The sequence below is a fragment of the Procambarus clarkii genome, chromosome 44 (assembly GCF_040958095.1).
Source record: "Procambarus clarkii isolate CNS0578487 chromosome 44, FALCON_Pclarkii_2.0, whole genome shotgun sequence".
Classification (NCBI taxonomy): domain Eukaryota; kingdom Metazoa; phylum Arthropoda; class Malacostraca; order Decapoda; family Cambaridae; genus Procambarus; species Procambarus clarkii.
The window spans coordinates 6,440,019-6,457,943 of record NC_091193.1 but is presented as its reverse complement, the minus strand read 5'-3'; the positions used below and the strand labels follow the sequence as shown (position 1 = coordinate 6,457,943).

General features: G+C 59.5%; 1 protein-coding gene across 1 annotated transcript; it reads right to left on the bottom strand.

Annotated features, from left to right (window-relative positions):
- Window positions 1–1,748: 1,748 nt before the first annotated feature.
- On the bottom strand, window positions 1,749–4,391 carry LOC138350096 (mucin-5AC-like). The gene has a single exon (XM_069300388.1). The coding sequence runs from the start codon at window positions 4,389–4,391 to the stop codon at window positions 1,749–1,751; it is 2,643 nt and encodes an 880-aa protein (XP_069156489.1).
- Window positions 4,392–17,925: the final 13,534 nt, after the last annotated feature.

Genomic DNA, 17,925 nt, shown 5'->3' with positions numbered 1-17,925 from the left:
CTGACCCACTGCGCGGGCCCTGAGGCTCTGGCTGACCCACTGCGCGGGCCCTGAGGCTCTGGCTGACCCACTGCGCGGGCCCTGAGGCTCTGGCTGACCCACTGCGCGGCCCTGAGGCTCTGGCTGACCCACTGCGCGGCCCTGAGGCTCTGGCTGACCCACTGCGCGGCCCTGAGGCTCTGGCTGACCCACTGCGCGGGCCCTGAGGCTCTGGCTGACCCACTGCGCGGCCCTGAGGCTCTGGCTGACCCACTGTGCGGGCCCTGAGGCTCTGGCTGACCCACTGTGCGGGCCCTGAGGCTCTGGCTGGCCCACTGTGCGGGCCCTGAGGCTCTGGCTGGCCCACTGCGCGGCCCTGAGGCTCTGGCTGACCCACTGCGCGGCCCTGAGGCTCTGGCTGACCCACTGTGCGGGCCCTGAGGCTCTGGCTGACCCACTGTGCGGGCCCTGAGGCTCTGGCTGGCCCACTGTGCGTGCCCTGAGGCTCTGGCTGGCCCACTGCGCGGCCCTGAGGCTCTGGCTGACCCACTGCGCGGGCCCTGAGGCTCTGGCTGACCCACTGTGCGGGCCCTGAGGCTCTGGCTGACCCACTGCGCGGGCCCTGAGGCTCTGGCTGACCCACTGTGCGGGCCCTGAGGCTCTGGCTGACCCACTGCGCGGGCCCTGAGGCTCTGGCTGACCCACTGCGCGGGCCTTGAGGCTCTGGCTGACCCACTGCGCGGGCCCTGAGGCTCTGGCTGACCCACTGCGCGGGCCCTGAGGCTCTGGCTGACCCACTGCGCGGGCCCTGAGGCTCTGGCTGACCCACTGCGCGGGCCCTGAGGCTCTGGCTGACCCACTGCGCGGGCCCTGAGGCTCTGGCTGACCCACTGTGCGGGCCCTGAGGCTCTGGCTGACCCACTGCGCGGGCCCTGAGGCTCTGGCTGACCCACTGTGCGGGCCCTGAGGCTCTGGCTGACCCACTGTGCGGGCCCTGAGGCTCTGGCTGACCCACTGTGCGGGCCCTGAGGCTCTGGCTGACCCACTGTGCGGGCCCTGAGGCTCTGACTGGCCCACTGTGCGGGCCCTGAGGCTCTGGCTGACCCACTGTGCGGGCCCTGAGGCTCTGGCTGACCCACTGTGCGGGCCCTGAGGCTCTGGCTGACCCACTGTGCGGGCCCTGAGGCTCTGGCTGACCCACTGTGCGGGCCCTGAGGCTTTGACTGGCCCACTGCGCGGGCCCTGAGGCTCTGGCTGGCCCACTGTGCGGGCCCTGAGGCTCTGGCTGACCCACTGTGCGGGCCCTGAGGCTCTGACTGACCCACTGTGCGGGCCCTGAGGCTCTGGCTGACCCACTGTGCGGGCCCTGAGGCTCTGACTGGCCCACTGCGCGGGCTTTAAGCCATTGGCTGGCCCACTGCGCAGGCCCTAAGCCTCTGGCTGGCGCCCTGCGCGGGCCCTAAGTCTCTGGCTGGCCCACTGTGCGGGCCCTAAGTCTCTGACTGGCCCACTGCGCGGGCTTTAAGCCATTGGCTGGCCCACTGCGCAGGCCCTAAGCCTCTGGCTGGCCCAGTGCGCGGGCTTTAAGCGTCTGGCTGGCCCACTGCGCGGGCCCTAAGCCTCTGGCTGGCCCACTGCGCGGGCCCTAAGCCTCTGGCTGGCTCACTACACGGGCCCTAAGCCTCTGGCTGGCCCACTGCGCGGGCCCTAAGCCTCTGGCTGGCCCACTGCGCGGGCCCTAAGCCTCTGGCTGGCCCATTGCGCAGGCCCTAAGCCTCTGGCTGGCCCACTAATTGTTGCTTGTTTCTGTTTGACTTGGGCGGAGTATGAGTAGTTATGACTCGTATAGTTGCTTCAGTAAGAGTATGTATGCCTAATGTGGTTAACAACTTCGTCTGCCCTAGTGCGATGACCTCAAGAGACTTGGGCCTGGTAACTTGAGTGAGACTTGGGCCTGGTAACTTGAGTGAAACTTGGGCCTGGTAACTTGAGTGAGACTTGGGCCTGGTAACTTGAGTGAGACTTGGGCCTGGTAGCTTGAGTGAGACTTGGGACTGGTAACTTGAATGAGACTTGGGCCTGGTAACTTGAGTGAGACTTGGGCCTGGTAACTTGAGTGAGACTTGGGCCTGGTAACTGGAGTGAGACTTGGGCCTGGTAACTTGAGTGAGACTTGGGCCTGGTAACTTGAGTGAGACTTGGGCCTGGTAACTTGAGTGAGACTTGGGCCTGGTAGCTTGAGTGAGACTTGGGCCTGGTAACTTGAGTGAGACTTGGGCCTGGTAACTGGAGTGAGACTTGGGCCTGGTAACTTGAGTGAGACTTGGGCCTGGTAACTTGAGTGAGACTTGGGCCTGGTAACTTGAGTGAGACTTGGGCCTGGCAGCTTGAGTGAGACTTGGGCCTGGTAACTTGAGTGAGACTTGGGCCTGGTAACTGGAGTGAGACTTGGGCCTGGTAACTTGAGTGAGACTTGGGCCTGGTAACTGGAGTGAGACTTGGGCCTGGTAACTGGAGTGAGACTTGGGCCTGATAACTTGAGTGAGACTTGGGCCTGGTAAGTTGAGTGAGACTTGGGCCTGGTAACTGGAGTGAGACTTGGGCCTGGTAACTGGAGTGAGACTTGGGCCTGGTAACTTGAGTGAGACTTGGGCCTGGTAACTGGAGTGAGACTTGGGCCTGGTAACTTGAGTGAGACTTGGGCCTGGTAACTTGAGTGAGACTTGGGCCTGGTAACTTAAGTGAGACTTGGGCCTGGTAGCTTGAGTGAGACTTGGGCCTGGTAACTTGAGTGAGACTTGGGCCTGGTAACTGGAGTGAGACTTGGGCCTGGTAACTTGAGTGAGACTTGGGCCTGGTAAGTTGAGTGAGACTTGGGCCTGGTAACTGGAGTGAGACTTGGGCCTGGTAACTGGAGTGAGACTTGGGCCTGGTAGCTTGAGTGAGACTTGGGCCTGGTAACTTGAGTGAGACTTGGGCCTGGTAACTGGAGTGAGACTTGGGCCTGGTAACTTGAGTGAGACTTGGGCCTGGTAACTTGAGTGAGACTTGGGCCTGGTAACTTGAGTGAGACTTGGGCCTGGTAGCTTGAGTGAGACTTGGGCCTGGTAACTTGAGTGAGACTTGGGCCTGGTAACTGGAGTGAGACTTGGGCCTGGTAACTTGAGTGAGACTTGGGCCTGGTAACTGGAGTGAGACTTGGGCCTGGTAACTGGAGTGAGACTTGGGCCTGGTAAGTTGAGTGAGACTTGGGCCTGGTAAGTTGAGTGAGACTTGGGCCTGGTAACTGGAGTGAGACTTGGGCCTGGTAACTGGAGTGAGACTTGGGCCTGGTAACTTGAGTGAGACTTGGGCCTGGTAACTGGAGTGAGACTTGGGCCTGGTAACTTGAGTGAGACTTGGGCCTGGTAACTTGAGTGAGACTTGGGCCTGGTAACTTGAGTGAGACTTGGGCCTGGTAGCTTGAGTGAGACTTGGGCCTGGTAACTTGAGTGAGACTTGGGCCTGGTAACTGGAGTGAGACTTGGGCCTGGTAACTTGAGTGAGACTTGGGCCTGGTAAGTTGAGTGAGACTTGGGCCTGGTAACTGGAGTGAGACTTGGGCCTGGTAACTGGAGTGAGACTTGGGCCTGGTAACTTGAGTGAGACTTGGGCCTGGTAACTGGAGTGAGACTTGGGCCTGGTAACTGGAGTGAGACTTGGGCCTGGTAACTTGAGTGAGACTTGGGCCTGGTAAGTTGAGTGAGACTTGGGCCTGGTAACTGGAGTGAGACTTGGGCCTGGTAACTGGAGTGAGACTTGGGCCTGGTAACTTGAGTGAGACTTGGGCCTGGTAACTTGAGTGAGACTTGGGCCTGGTAACTTGAGTGAGACTTGGGCCTGGTAACTTGAGTGAGACTTGGGCCTGGTAACTGGAGTGAGACTTGGGCCTGGTAACTGGAGTGAGACTTGGGCCTGGTAACTGGAGTGAGACTTGGGCCTGGTAACTTGAGTGAGACTTGGGCCTGGTAAGTTGAGTGAGACTTGGGCCTGGTAACTGGAGTGAGACTTGGGCCTGGTAACTGGAGTGAGACTTGGGCCTGGTAACTTGAGTGAGACTTGGGCCTGGTAACTTGAGTGAGACTTGGGCCTGGTAACTTGAGTGAGACTTGGGCCTGGTAACTGGAGTGAGACTTGGGCCTGGTAACTGGAGTGAGACTTGGGCCTGGTAACTGGAGTGAGACTTGGGCCTGGTAACTTGAGTGAGACTTGGGCCTGGTAACTGGAGTGAGACTTGGGCCTGGCAACTTGAGTGAGACTTGGGCCTGGTAACTTGAGTGAGACTTGGGCCTAGTAACTGGAGTGAGACTTGGGCCTGGTAACTTGAGTGAGTTACCACAGCACACTCTCCTGTCTGTTGTGAGGCACAGCATACTCTCCTGTCTGGTGTGAGGCACAGCATACTCTCCTGTCTGGTGTGAGGCACAGCACACACTCCTGTCTGGTGTGAGGCACAGCACACTCTCCTGTCTGGTGTGAGGCACAGCACACTCTCCTGTCTGTTGTGAGGCACAGCACACTCTCCTGTCTGGTGTGAGGCACAGCACACACTCCTGTCTGGTGTGAGGCACAGCGCACACTCCTGTCTGGTGTGAGGCACAGCACACACTCCTGTCTGTTGTGAGGCACAGCACACTCTCCTGTATGTTGTGAGGCACAGCACACACTCCTGTCTGGTGTGAGGCACAGCACACTTTCCTGTCTGGTGTGACGCACAGCACACTCTCCTGTCTGGTGTGAGGCACAGCACACTCTCCTGTCTGGTGTGAGGCACACCACACTCTCTGTGTCCACACACTCTCCTCTCCGGCTCTCAGGACTCGCACTCTCCTCCCTCCGTACTCCCTGCCCTTGATCCACTTGCTGGCCTCCTTTTCTCACAGTGACTGATGCAGATTAAGCCACCCACGAGGCATGAATAGCCCGTAATCTGGTCCCAGCTTGTTCCCGTCATTATACCCCTGGACCCCCAGACACCCCCTGGACCCCCAGACACACCCCTCGAACCCTGGACCCCCAGACACCCCCTGGACCCCCAGACACCCCCTGGACCCCCAGACACACCCCTCGAACCCTGGACCCCCAGACACCCCCGGGACCCCCAGACACCCCCTGGACCCCCAGACACCCCCTGGACCCCCAGACACCCCCTGGACCCCCAGACACCCCCTGGACCCCCAGACACACCCCTGGACCCCCAGACACCCCCTGGACCCCCAGACACCCCCTGGACCCCCAGACACCCCCTGGACCCCCAGACACCCCCTGGACCCCCAGTCACCCCCTGGACCCCCAGACACCCCCTGGACCCCCAGACACCCCTGGACCCCCAGACACCCCCTGGACCCCCAGATACCTCACGACCCCCAGACACCCCTGGACCCCCAAACACCCCTGGACTCCCAGACACCCCTGGACCCCCAGACACCCCACGACCCCCAGACACCCCTGGACCCCCAGACACCCCCCTGGACCCCCAGACACCCCTGGACCCCCAGACACCTCTGGACCCCCAGACACCCCTGGACCCCCAGACACCCCTGGACCCCCAGACACCCCTGGACCCCCAGACTCCCCTGGACCCCCAGACACCCCTGGACCCCCAGACACCCCCCTGGACCCCCTGACACCGCTCGACCCCTGGACCCCCAGACACACCCCTGGACCCCCAGACACACCCCTGGACCCCCAGACACCCCTGGACCCCCAGACACCCCTGGACCCCCAGACACCCCTGGACCCCCAGACACCCCCTGGACCCCCAGACACCCCTGGACCCCCAGACACCCCTGGACCCCCAGACACACCCCTGGACCCCCAGACACCCCTGGACCCCCAGACACCCCTGGACCCCCAGACACCCCTGGACCCCCAGACACCCCTCGACCCACAGACACCCCTCGACCCCCAGACACCCCTCGACCCTCAGACACCCCCAGGACCCCCAGACACCCCTGGACCCCCAGACACCCCAGGACCCCCAGACACCCCTGGACCCCCAGACACCCACTGGACCCCCAGACACCCCTGGACTCCCAGACACCCCTGGACCCCCAGACACCCCTGGACCCCCAGACACCCCTGGACCCCCAGACACCCCTGGACCCCCAGACACCCCTGGACCCCCAGACACCCCTGGACCCCCAGACACCCCTGGACCCCCAGACACCCCTGGACCCCCAGACACCCCTCGACCCCCAGACACCCCTCGACCCCCAGACACCCCTCAACCCCCAGACACCCCTCGACCCCCAGACACCCCTCGACCCCCAGACACCCCTCGACCCCCAGACACCCCTCGACCCCCAGACACCCCTGGACCCCCAGACACCCCTCGACCCCCAGACACCCCTCGACCCCCAGACACCCCTCGACCCCCAGACACCCCTCGACCCCCAGACACCCCTCGACCCCCCAGACACCCCTCGACCCCCCAGACCCCCCTCGACCCCCCAGACCCCCCTGGACCCCCCAGACACCCCTGGACCCCCAGACACCCCTGGACCCCCAGACACCCCCTGGACCCCCAGACACCCCCTGGACCCCCAGACACACCTCGACTCCCAGACACCCCTCGACCCCCAGACACCCCTCGACCCCCAGACACCCCTCGACCCCCAGACACCCCTCGACCCCCAGACACCCCGCGACCCCCAGACACCCCTCGACCCCCAGACACCCCTCGACCCCCAGACACCCCTCGACCCCCAGACACCCCTCGACCCCCAGACACCCCTCGACCCCCAGACACCCCTCGACCCCCAGACACCCCTCGACCCCCAGACACCCCTCGACCCCCAGACACCCCTCGACCCCCAAACACTTCTCGACCCCCAGACACCCCTGGACCCCCCCAGACACCCCTGGACCCCCAGACACCCCTGGACCCCCAGACACCCCTGGACCACCAGACACCCCTGGACCCTCAGACACCCCTGGACCCCCCAGACACCCCTGGACCCCCAGACACCCCTGGACCCCCAGACACCCCTGGACCCCCAGACACCCCTGGACCCCCCAGACACCCCTGGACCCCCAGACACCCCTCGACCCCCAGACACCCCTCGACCCCCAGACACCCCAGGTCGACCCCCAGACACCCCTGGACCCCCCAGACACCCCTCGACCCCCCAGACACCCCTGGACCCCCAGACACCCCTGGACCCCCCAGACACCCCTGGACCCCCAGACACCCCTGGACCCCCAGACACCCCTGGACCCCCAGACACCCCTGGACCCCCAGACACCCCTGGACACCCCAGACACCCCTGGACCCCCCAGACACCCCTGGACCCCCCAGACACCCCTGGACCCCCCAGACACCCCTGGACCCCCCAGACACCCCTGGACCCCCCAGACACCCCTGGACCCCCCAGACTTCCCTGGACCCCCAGACACCCCTGGACCCACAGACACCCCTGGACCCCCAGACACCCCTGGACCCCCAGACACCCCTGGACCCCCAGACACCCCTGGACCCCCAGACACCCCCAGACACCCCTGGACCCCCAGACACCCCTGGACCCCCAGACACCCCTGGACCCCCAGACACCCCTTGACCCCCAGACACCCCTGGACCCCCAGACACCCGTGGACCCCCAGACACCCGTGGACCCCCAGACACCCCTCGACCCCCAGACACCCCTGGACCCCCAGACACCCCTGGACCCCCAGACACCCCTCGACCCCCAGACACCTTTCGACCCCCAGACACCCCTCGACCCCCAGACACCCCTCGACCCCCAGACACCCCTCGACCCCCAGACACCCCTCGACCCCCAGACACCCCTGGACCCCCAGACACCCCTGGACCCCCAGACACCCCTGGACCCCCAGACACCCCTCGACCCCCAGACACCCCTGGACCCCCAGACACCCCTCGACCCCCAGACACCCCTCGACCCCAAGACACCCCTCGACCCCCAGACACCCCTCGACCCCAAGACACCCCTCGACCCCCAGACACCCCTCGACCCCCAGACACCCCTCGACCCCCAGACACCCCTGGACCCCCAGACACCCCTGGACCCCCAGACACCCCTCGACCCCCAGACACCCCTCGACCCCAAGACACCCCTCGACCCCCAGACACCCCTCGACCCCCAGACACCCCTCGACCCCCAGATACCCCTCGACCCTCAGACACCCCTGGACCCCCAGACACCCCTGGACCCCCAGACACCCCTGGACCCCCAGACACCCCTCCAGTGTCAGGCGCAGCTGCCAACGTCTCGGAGAGATCAACTCGCCAACCTTTGATATCTGAAGTTGAGATTATGTGATCTTCCCGCCCCTCCCCGGGGACAGTCTCCTGGCTTAGTCCCTCACCTCCCCGGGGGCAGTCTCCTGGCTTAGTCCCGCCCCTCCCCGGGGGCAGTCTCCTGGCTTAGTCCCGCACCTCCCCGGGGGCAGTCTCCTGGCTTAGTCCCTCACCTCCCCGGGGGCAGTCTCCTGGCTTAGTCCCCCACCTCCCCGGGGGCAGTCTCCTGGCTTAGTCCCGCCCCTCCCCGGGGGCAGTCTCCTGGCTTAGTCCCGCCCCTCCCCGGGGGCAGTCTCCTGGCTTAGTCCCGCACCTCCCCGGGGGCAGTCTCCTGGCTTAGTCCCGCCCCTCCCCGGGGGCAGTCTCCTGGCTTAGTCCCGCCCCTCCCCGGGGGCAGTCTCCTGGCTTAGTCCCGCCCCTCCCCGGGGGCAGTCTCCTTGCTTAGTCCCGCACCTCCCCGGGGGCAGTCTCCTGGCTTAGTCCCGCCCCTCCCCGGGGACAGTCTCCTGGCTTAGTCCCGCCCCTCCCCGGGGGCAGTCTCCTGGCTTAGTCCCGCCCCTCCCCGGGGACAGTCTCCTGGCTTAGTCCCTCACCTCCCCGGGGGCAGTCTCCTGGCTTAGTCCCGCCCCTCCCCGGGGGCAGTCTCCTGGCTTAGTCCCGCCCCTCCCCGGGGGCAGTCTCCTGGCTTAGTCCCGCACCTCCCCGGGGGCAGTCTCCTGGCTTAGTCCCGCCCCTCCCCGGGGACAGTCTCCTGGCTTAGTCCCGCCCCTCCCCGGGGGCAGTCTCCTGGCTTAGTCCCGCCCCTCCCCGGGGGCAGTTTCCTGGCTTAGTCCCGCCCCTCCCCGGGGACAGTCTCCTGGTTTAGTCCCTCACCTCCCCGGGGGCAGTCTCCTGGCTTAGTCCCGCCCCTCCCCGGGGGCAGTCTCCTGGCTTAGTCCCGCCCCTCCCCGGGGGCAGTCTCCTGGCTTAGTCCCGCACCTCCCCGGGGGCAGTCTCCTGGCTTAGTCCCGCCCCTCCCCGGGGGCAGTCTCCTGGCTTAGTCCCGCCCCTCCCCGGGAGCAGTCTCCTGGCTTAGTCCCGCACCTCCCCGGGGGCAGTCTCCTGGCTTAGTCCCGCACCTCCCCGGGGGCAGTCTCCTGGGTTAGTCCCGCCCCTCCCCGGGGGCAGTCTCCTGGCTTAGTCCCGCCCCTCCCCGGGGGCAGTCTCCTGGGTTAGTCCCGCCCCTCCCCGGGGGCAGTCTCCTGGCTTAGTCCCGCCCCTCCCCGGGGGCAGTCTCCTGGCTTAGTCCCGCACCTCCCCGGGGGCAGTCTCCTGGCTTAGTCCCGCCCCTCCCCGGGGGCAGTCTCCTGGCTTAGTCCCGCCCCTCCCCGGGGGCAGTCTCCTGGCTTAGTCCTGCACCTCCCCGGGGGCAGTCTCCTGGCTTAGTCCCGCCCCTCCCCGGGGGCAGTCTCCTGGCTTAGTCCCGCACCTCCCCGGGGGCAGTCTCCTGGCTTAGTCCTGCACCTCCCCGGGGGCAGTCTCCTGGCTTAGTCCCGCCCCTCCCCGGGGGCAGTCTCCTGGCTTAGTCCCGCCCCTCCCCGGGGGCAGTCTCCTGGCTTAGTCCCGCACCTCCCCGGGGGCAGTCTCCTGGCTTAGTCCCGCACCTCCCCGGGGGCAGTCTCCTGGCTTAGTCCTGCACCTCCCCGGGGGCAGTCTCCTGGCTTAGTCCTGCACCTCCCCGGGGGCAGTGTGGAGTGCCAGGGTCCATGTTGTCACCGTCAGTGTGGAGTGCCAGGGTCCATGTTGTCACCGTCAGTGTGGAGTGCCAGGGTCCATGTTGTCACCCGTCAGTGTGGAGTGCCAGGGACCATGTTGTCACCCGCCAGTGTGGAGTGCCAGGGTCCATGTTGTCACCGTCAGTGTGGAATGCCAGGGTCTATGTTGTCACCGTCAGTGTGGAGTGCCAGGGACCATGTTGTCACCCGCCAGTGTGGAGTGCCAGGGTCCATGTTGTCACCGTCAGTGTGGAGTGCCAGGGACCATGTTGTCACCCGTCAGTGTGGAGTGCCAGGGTCCATGTTGTCACCGTCAGTGTGGAGTGCCAGGGACCATGTTGTCACCGTCAGTGTGGAGTGCCAGGGTCCATGTTGTCACCGTCAGTGTGGAGTGCCAGGGTCCATGTTGTCACCGTCAGTGTGGAGTGCCAGGGTCCATGTTGTCACCCGTCAGTGTGGAGTGCCAGGGACCATGTTGTCACCGTCAGTGTGGAGTGCCAGGGTCCATGTTGTCACCGTCAGTGTGGAGTGCCAGGGACCATGTTGTCACCCGCCAGTGTGGAGTGCCAGGGTCCATGTTGTCACCGTCAGTGTGGAGTGCCAGGGACCATGTTGTCACCGTCAGTGTGGAGTGCCAGGGTCCATGTTGTCACCGTCAGTGTGGAGTGCCAGGGTCTATGTTGTCACCGTCAGTGTGGAGTGCCAGGGTCCATGTTGTCACCGTCAGTGTGGAGTGCCAGGGACCATGTTGTCACCGTCAGTGTGGAGTGCCAGGGTCCATGTTGTCACCGTCAGTGTGGAGTGCCAGGGACCATGTTGTCACCGTCAGTGTGGAGTGCCAGGGACCATGTTGTCACCGTCAGTGTGGAGTGCCAGGGTCCATGTTGTCACCGTCAGTGTGGAGTGCCAGGGTCCATGTTGTCACCGTCAGTGTGGAGTGCCAGGGTCCGTGTTGTCACCCGTCAGTGTGGAGTGCCAGGGACCATGTTGTCACCGTCAGTGTGGAGTGCCAGGGTCTATGTTGTCACCGTCAGTGTGGAGTGCCAGGGTCCATGTTGTCACCGTCAGTGTGGAGTGCCAGGGACCATGTTGTCACCGTCAGTGTGGAGTGCCAGGGACCATGTTGTCACCGTCAGTGTGGAGTGCCAGGGACCATGTTGTCACCGTCAGTGTGGAGTGCCAGGGACCATGTTGTCACCCGTCAGTGTGGAGTGCCAGGGCCCATGTTGTCACCCGTCAGTGTGGAGTGCCAGGGTCCATGTTGTCACCCGTCAGTGTGGAGTGCCAGGGTCCATGTTGTCCCCGTCAGTGTGGAGTGCCAGGGTCCATGTTGTCACCCGCCAGTGTGGAGTGCCAGGGTCCATGTTGTCACCGTCAGTGTGGAGTGCCAGGGACCATGTTGTCACCGTCAGTGTGGAGTGCCAGGGTCCATGTTGTCACCGTCAGTGTGGAGTGCCAGGGTCCATGTTGTCACCGTCAGTGTGGAGTGCCAGGGACCATGTTGTCACCGTCAGTGTGGAGTGCCAGGGTCCATGTTGTCACCCGCCAGTGTGGAGTGCCAGGGTCCATGTTGTCACCCGCCAGTGTGGAGTGCCAGGGTCCATGTTGTCACCGTCAGTGTGGAGTGCCAGGGTCCATGTTGTCACCGTCAGTGTGGAGTGCCAGGGTCCATGTTGTCACCGTCAGTGTGGAGTGCCAGGGTCCATGTTGTCACCGTCAGTGTGGAGTGCCAGGGACCATGTTGTCACCCGCCAGTGTGGAGTGCCAGGGTCCATGTTGTCACCCGTCAGTGTGGAGTGCCAGGGTCCATGTTGTCACCGTCAGTGTGGAGTGCCAGGGACCATGTTGTCACCGTCAGTGTGGAGTGCCAGGGTCCATGTTGTCACCGTCAGTGTGGAGTGCCAGGGTCTATGTTGTCACCGTCAGTGTGGAGTGCCAGGGACCATGTTGTCACCGTCAGTGTGGAGTGCCAGGGTCCATGTTGTCACCCGTCAGTGTGGAGTGACAGGGTCCATGTTGTCACCCGTCAGTGTGGAGTGCCAGGGTCCATGTTGTCACCCGCCAGTGTGGAGTGCCAGGGTCCATGTTGTCACCGTCAGTGTGGAGTGCCAGGGTCCATGTTGTCACCGTCAGTGTGGAGTGCCAGGGACCATGTTGTCACCCGCCAGTGTGGAGTGCCAGGGTCCATGTTGTCACCCGTCAGTGTGGAGTGCCAGTGCCCATGTTGTCACCGTCAGTGTGGAGTGCCAGGGTCCATGTTGTCACCCGCCAGTGTGGAGTGCCAGGGTCCATGTTGTCACCCGTCAGTGTGGAGTGCCAGGGACCATGTTGTCACCCGCCAGTGTGGAGTGCCAGGGTCCATGTTGTCACCCGTCAGTGTGGAGTGCCAGTGCCCATGTTGTCACCGTCAGTGTGGAGTGCCAGGGTCCATGTTGTCACCCGTCAGTGTGGAGTGACAGGGTCCATGTTGTCACCCGTCAGTGTGGAGTGCCAGGGTCCATGTTGTCACCGTCAGTGTGGAGTGCCAGGGTCCATGTTGTCACCGTCAGTGTGGAGGCTAGTGAGGGCCAGCGAGCCGTCTAGACAAAAGTGTTTAGCCACACTTGTAAACATTACTATTTACGTAGATGTGTTTTGGCTCCTGAATCATCTTGCATAAACTCTAAATATTATCCCTAGAGCCTGTACCCCTTCTGTGCTTGGCTCCCAGCAAGAAAATTCTCTGAAACCGTGATGGGGATTCGAACCTTCAACCGGTAGGCAAGACTTGCATTACTTACATGCATTAGGAAGATAGTTTACATATTGAGTTGGTAATTAGCCATGCAAGGACTTAACTAGACATAGTATTATTTGTGAAGGCTCAGAATATGGGAAGGTAGTATGTGAGTCTCCTAAGGCCATGTAAAAACTATTAAGAAACAGGGGAAAGTAGTATAACTGTGGGATTAACAGAAGTTGGTGTGGGGGCCAACCTGTCGTCGGGGAGGTGATCCGCTCAAGAGAAAAGATTATAATTAGTGCTGTTATCTACTCTAGCCCTTCCTGCTCCTGTGCCAGGTAAGTCCGCTAAGGGCTCACCATAGCCCGTGCTACTTGGAAGGTTTAGTTTTGAGTAGCTGAATCTTAAACAACAGCAAACTCTCTATCCACGGTTAGGGTTAGGTTAAGGTAACCTTACGATTAAAGTTAGGTTAGGTTAGGTTAGGTTAGCTTAGGTTAGGTTAGGTTAAGTTTGGTTAGGTTAGGTTAGATTAGGTTAGGTTAGGTTAGGTTTGGTTAGGTAAGGTTAGGTTAGATTAGGTTAGGTAAGGTTAGGTTAGGTTAGGTTAGATTAGGTTAGATTAGGTTAGGTTAGGTTAGGTTAGCTTAGCTTAGGTTAGGTTAGGTTAAGTTTGGTTAGGTTAGGTTAGATTAGGTTAGATTAGGTTAGATTAGGTTAGGTTAGATTAGGTTTGGTTAGGTTTGGTTAGGTTAGGTTAAATTTGGTTAGGTTAGGTTAGATTAGGTTAGGTTAGGTTAGGTTAGATTAGGTTAGGTTAGGTTAGGTTAGATTAGGTTAGGTTAGGTTAGGTTTGGTTAGGTTAGGTTAGGTTTGGTTAGGTTAGGTTTGGTTAGGTTAGGTTTGGTTAGGTTAGGTTTGGTTAGGTTAGGTTTGGTTAGGTTAGGTTAGGTTAGGTTAGGTTAGGTTAAGTTTGGTTAGGTAAGGTTAGGTTAGATTAGGTTAGATTAGGTTAGATTAGGTTAGATTAGGTTAGATTAGGTTAGGTTAGGTTAGATTAGGTTAGGTTAGGTTAGATTAGGTTAGGTTAGGTTTGGTTAGGTTAGGTTTGGTTAGGTTAGGTTAGGTTAGGTTTGGTTAGGTTAAGTTTGGTTAGGTAAGGTTAGGTTAGGTTAGGTTAGGTTAGGTTAGGTTAGGTTAGGTTAAGTTTGGTTAGGTTAGGTTAGATTAGGTTAGGTTAGGTTAGGTTTGATTAGGTTAGGTTAGTACGGTGTATTATTGATGATAATCCACAGAGATAAATCACACTAACGTGAAGTATAGATGAAGGAATACACAGAGCATAGGTTCGAATCCTCATTGTAGCTCCTACATATTTTCTCATTGTCGATAATGTGAAATATAGAATTCGAAAACTATTTCAGTATGCCCAAGAACTCCATTTACAGAAAGTTAAATTCTTTAAACAAAACGGTTTCAACACACAATTTGTATTTTAAACCAACGATTTTTTTACAATAACGTTATAACTTGGGGATAATCTCTTTCTCAAATTATTGAGATAATCTTATGAATAGTAAGATGTTTTCAGACCATCACAAAAACCTAGATAACTATCTTGCTATAATTGTAATTTTGCCCCGAGGGGCGAGTTTATATGGCAGCGCCACTCATCCTGTGAGTGGACACACTGCCATAGCAGCATGTACAACACTCCCCAATAGGAAGAAAACTCTGTTAGGAAACAAATAGTGTTTTCCTAACTCAAATAATGTGGGGTTTATTATTCTACACATATTTCTATTGTCTCTTAGATGTCCACACTCTCTCAGGTAGTGGTCAAGGCGGTGTCCATCACTCTCACCACAGATTGTGCAACTCCTCTGCTCAACTGTTGTTTCCATTCCGAATCTTCATGGATATTTGTATCCAAGACGGATTCTCGCTATTACTGACTCTCCCGCGGCCACCTCCTCTTCGTCCATAATGATTGGGATTGCCAGCTGCAACCATGTTGTACCATCGTACAGATTCACTGATTTGTGCTTCTATTCTCTTCTCCTCAGTTACCTTATCACGGTGATGTTGCCTGACAATACCTCTAATTTGTAGTAGAGTCTTGGGTATGAAGTATTCAATATGGTCTCCTTCAGGGCCTTCAGCAGCCAGCACATCTGCTCGTTCATTCCCACATGTTCCAACATGGGAGGGGATCCACAGAAATATGACGACTCTTCCCTGATTGGTTAGTACTCTCACAGCTCTCTTGATCTCCGCGACTATCGCAAGATTTTCTGCATGATTTTTAGTAAGGCTTTGTAGCGTTGCTTTAGAATCAGTGCAGATCACTGCACCGTTAATGCTTCGTTCAAGTAATCTTAACACCATAACAATGGCAGTTAGCTCCGCTTGTGTTGAAGAGGCACAGTTCTCAATATGGACTTTTCCTTCATTTCCGCGTTGTAAGGCATTATTCCTAATTACAGTGTATGCTGCACCAGCCCTGCCATTGACAGGGTTAGATGACCCGTCAGTGTAGATTTGATCAAACTCATCTCCGGCTTCTTTATAGACTTCCTCCACATAATTGTGCCTCATTTCTTGAGCTATCATGTTGGACTTTTCCGTTGCCATTTCAATGATGACGCATGAGTCATCCTCCCAGGGAGGTAACCTCTCTACAGGCAGGAGTTCACGGGCTTGCTCAAGCAGGGGAAGCTCTTCGAGGTAGCAGACTGATCTGTGATGCCATTTTCTGCTTCTCATGTTTCCTCCTGAAAGTAGCACAGAACTCAGTTTTTTCTTGGCAACATCATTGTAATGGGGATCTCTGGCTATCTTAATTGCAAGCTTAGCATTCAGCTCCATAATTCTGCTTTTAACACTTGGGAGGGACAACTCCTCTCGTAGATTAGACGTTTTGGCAGTTCTTGGAACTCCAAGAATGATTGTCATGGCTTCATTTTGAATGCTTTCGAACCTTTTCATATCGCTTTGGGAGTAGGTGCACAGAACTGGTGCGGCATAGTCTATGACGGAGCGCACATAGGCTGTGTACATCATTTTAAGCACGGCAATAGAGGCTCCATGTCCATTCCAGGTCATAGCTTTCAGTGCCCTGAGTCGACGTTTGCATGTTCCTATGAGTTGATTGAGCTCCTCTTTCTTCCCATTGTTAGAGCCGACAGTGACGCCAAGGTACCGATAGTGGTCAACCCATTCAAGTGTTACACCATTAATCTGTAGTTCATCATTTGCTTCCCTCTTGTGATGGGAGTATGCTGTTGTCTTGTTTGTGGAGAGAGTGAAACCGACCTCAATACATTTCCTTCCGAGGAGTTCAATGGACTGTTTAATTTTTCCCAAGGTGTCAGCTTGTATTAGGACATCATCTGCATATCCCACTTGTTGTGCAGAGTGCAGGGAGCAGAGTGGCAGAGTGTGGGGACAGAGTGTGGGGACAGAGTGTGGGGACAGAGTGTGGGGACAGAGTGTGGGGACAGAGTGTGGGGACAGAGTGTGGGGACAGAGTGTGGGGGACAGAGTGTGGGGTACAGAGTGTGGGGTACAGAGTGTGGGGACAGAGTGTGGGGGACAGAGTGTGGGGACAGAGTGTGGGGACAGAGTGTGGGGACAGAGTGTGGGGACAGAGTGTGGGGACAGAGTGTGGGGACAGAGTGTAGGGACAGAGTGTGGGGGACAGAGTGTGGGGGACAGAGTGCAGGGACAGAGTGTGGGGACAGAGTGTGGTGACAGAGTGTGGTGACAGAGTGTGGGGACAGAGTGTGGGGACAGAGTGTGGGGACAGAGTGTGGGGGACAGAGTGTGGGGGACAGAGTGTGGGGGACAGAGTGTGGGGGACAGAGTGTGGGGACAGAGTGTGGGGGACAGAGTGTGGGGGACAGAGTGTGGGGACAGAGTGTGGGGACAGAGTGTGGGGACAGAGTGTGGGGACAGAGTGTGGGGGACAGAGTGTGGGGACAGAGTGTGGGGACAGAGTGTGGGGGACAGAGTGTGGTGACAGAGTGTGGTGACAGAGTGTGGGGGACAGAGTGTGGGGTACAGAGTGTGGGGACAGAGTGTGGGGACAGAGTGTGGGGTACAGAGTGTGGGGTACAGAGTGTGGGGACAGAGTGTGGGGACAGAGTGTGGGGGACAGAGTGTGGGGACAGAGTGTGGGGTACAGAGTGTGGGGTACAGAGTGTGGGTACAGAGTGTGGGGACAGAGTGTGGGGGACAGAGTGTGGGGTACAGAGTGTGGGGGACAGAGTGTGGGGTACAGAGTGTGGGGACAGAGTGTGGGGGACAGAGTGTGGGGACAGTGTGTTAGGACAGAGTGTGGGGGACAGAGTGTGGGGACACAGTGTGGGGACAGAGTGTGGGGGACAGAGTGTGGGGGACAGAGTGTGGGGGACAGAATGTGGGGGACAGAGTGTGGGGGACAGAGTGTGGGGACAGAGTGTGGGGGACAGAGTGTGGGGTACAGAGTGTGGGGTACAGAGTGTGGGGGACAGAGTGTGGGGACAGAGTGTGGGGTACAGAGTGTGGGGTACAGAGTGTGGGGGACAGAGTGTGGGGACAGAGTGTGGGGTACAGAGTGTGGGGTACAGAGTGTGGGTACAGAGTGTGGGGACAGAGTGTGGGGGACAGAGTGTGGGGGACAGAGTGCAGGGACAGAGTGTGGGGACAGAGTGTGGTGACAGAGTGTGGGGGACAGAGTGTGGGGTACAGAGTGTGGGGACAGAGTGTGGGGTACAGAGTGTGGGGTACAGAGTGTGGGGTACAGAGTGTGGGTACAGAGTGTGGGGACAGAGTGTGGGGGACAGAGTGTGGGGACAGAGTGTGGGGTACAGAGTGTGGGGTACAGAGTGTGGGTACAGAGTGTGGGGACAGAGTGTGGGGACAGAGTGTGGGGTACAGAGTGTGGGGGACAGAGTGTGGGGGACAGAGTGTGGGGACAGAGTGTGGGGACAGTGTGTGGGAGACAGAGTGTGGGGGACAGAGTGTGGGGGACAGAGTGTGGGGACAGAGTGTGGGGACAGTGTGTGGGGGACAGAGTGTGGGGACAGAGTGTGGGGACAGAGTGTGGTGACAGAGTGTGGGGGACAGAGTGTGGGGTACAGAGTGTGGGGACAGAGTGTGGGGTACAGAGTGTGGGGTACAGAGTGTGG

What these genes read in the sequence shown, in the direction of transcription:
- LOC138350096 (XM_069300388.1), bottom strand. Translation starts at nt 4,391, where the DNA reads ATGCTGTGCCTCACAACAGACAGGAGAGTGTGCTGTGGTAACTCACTC.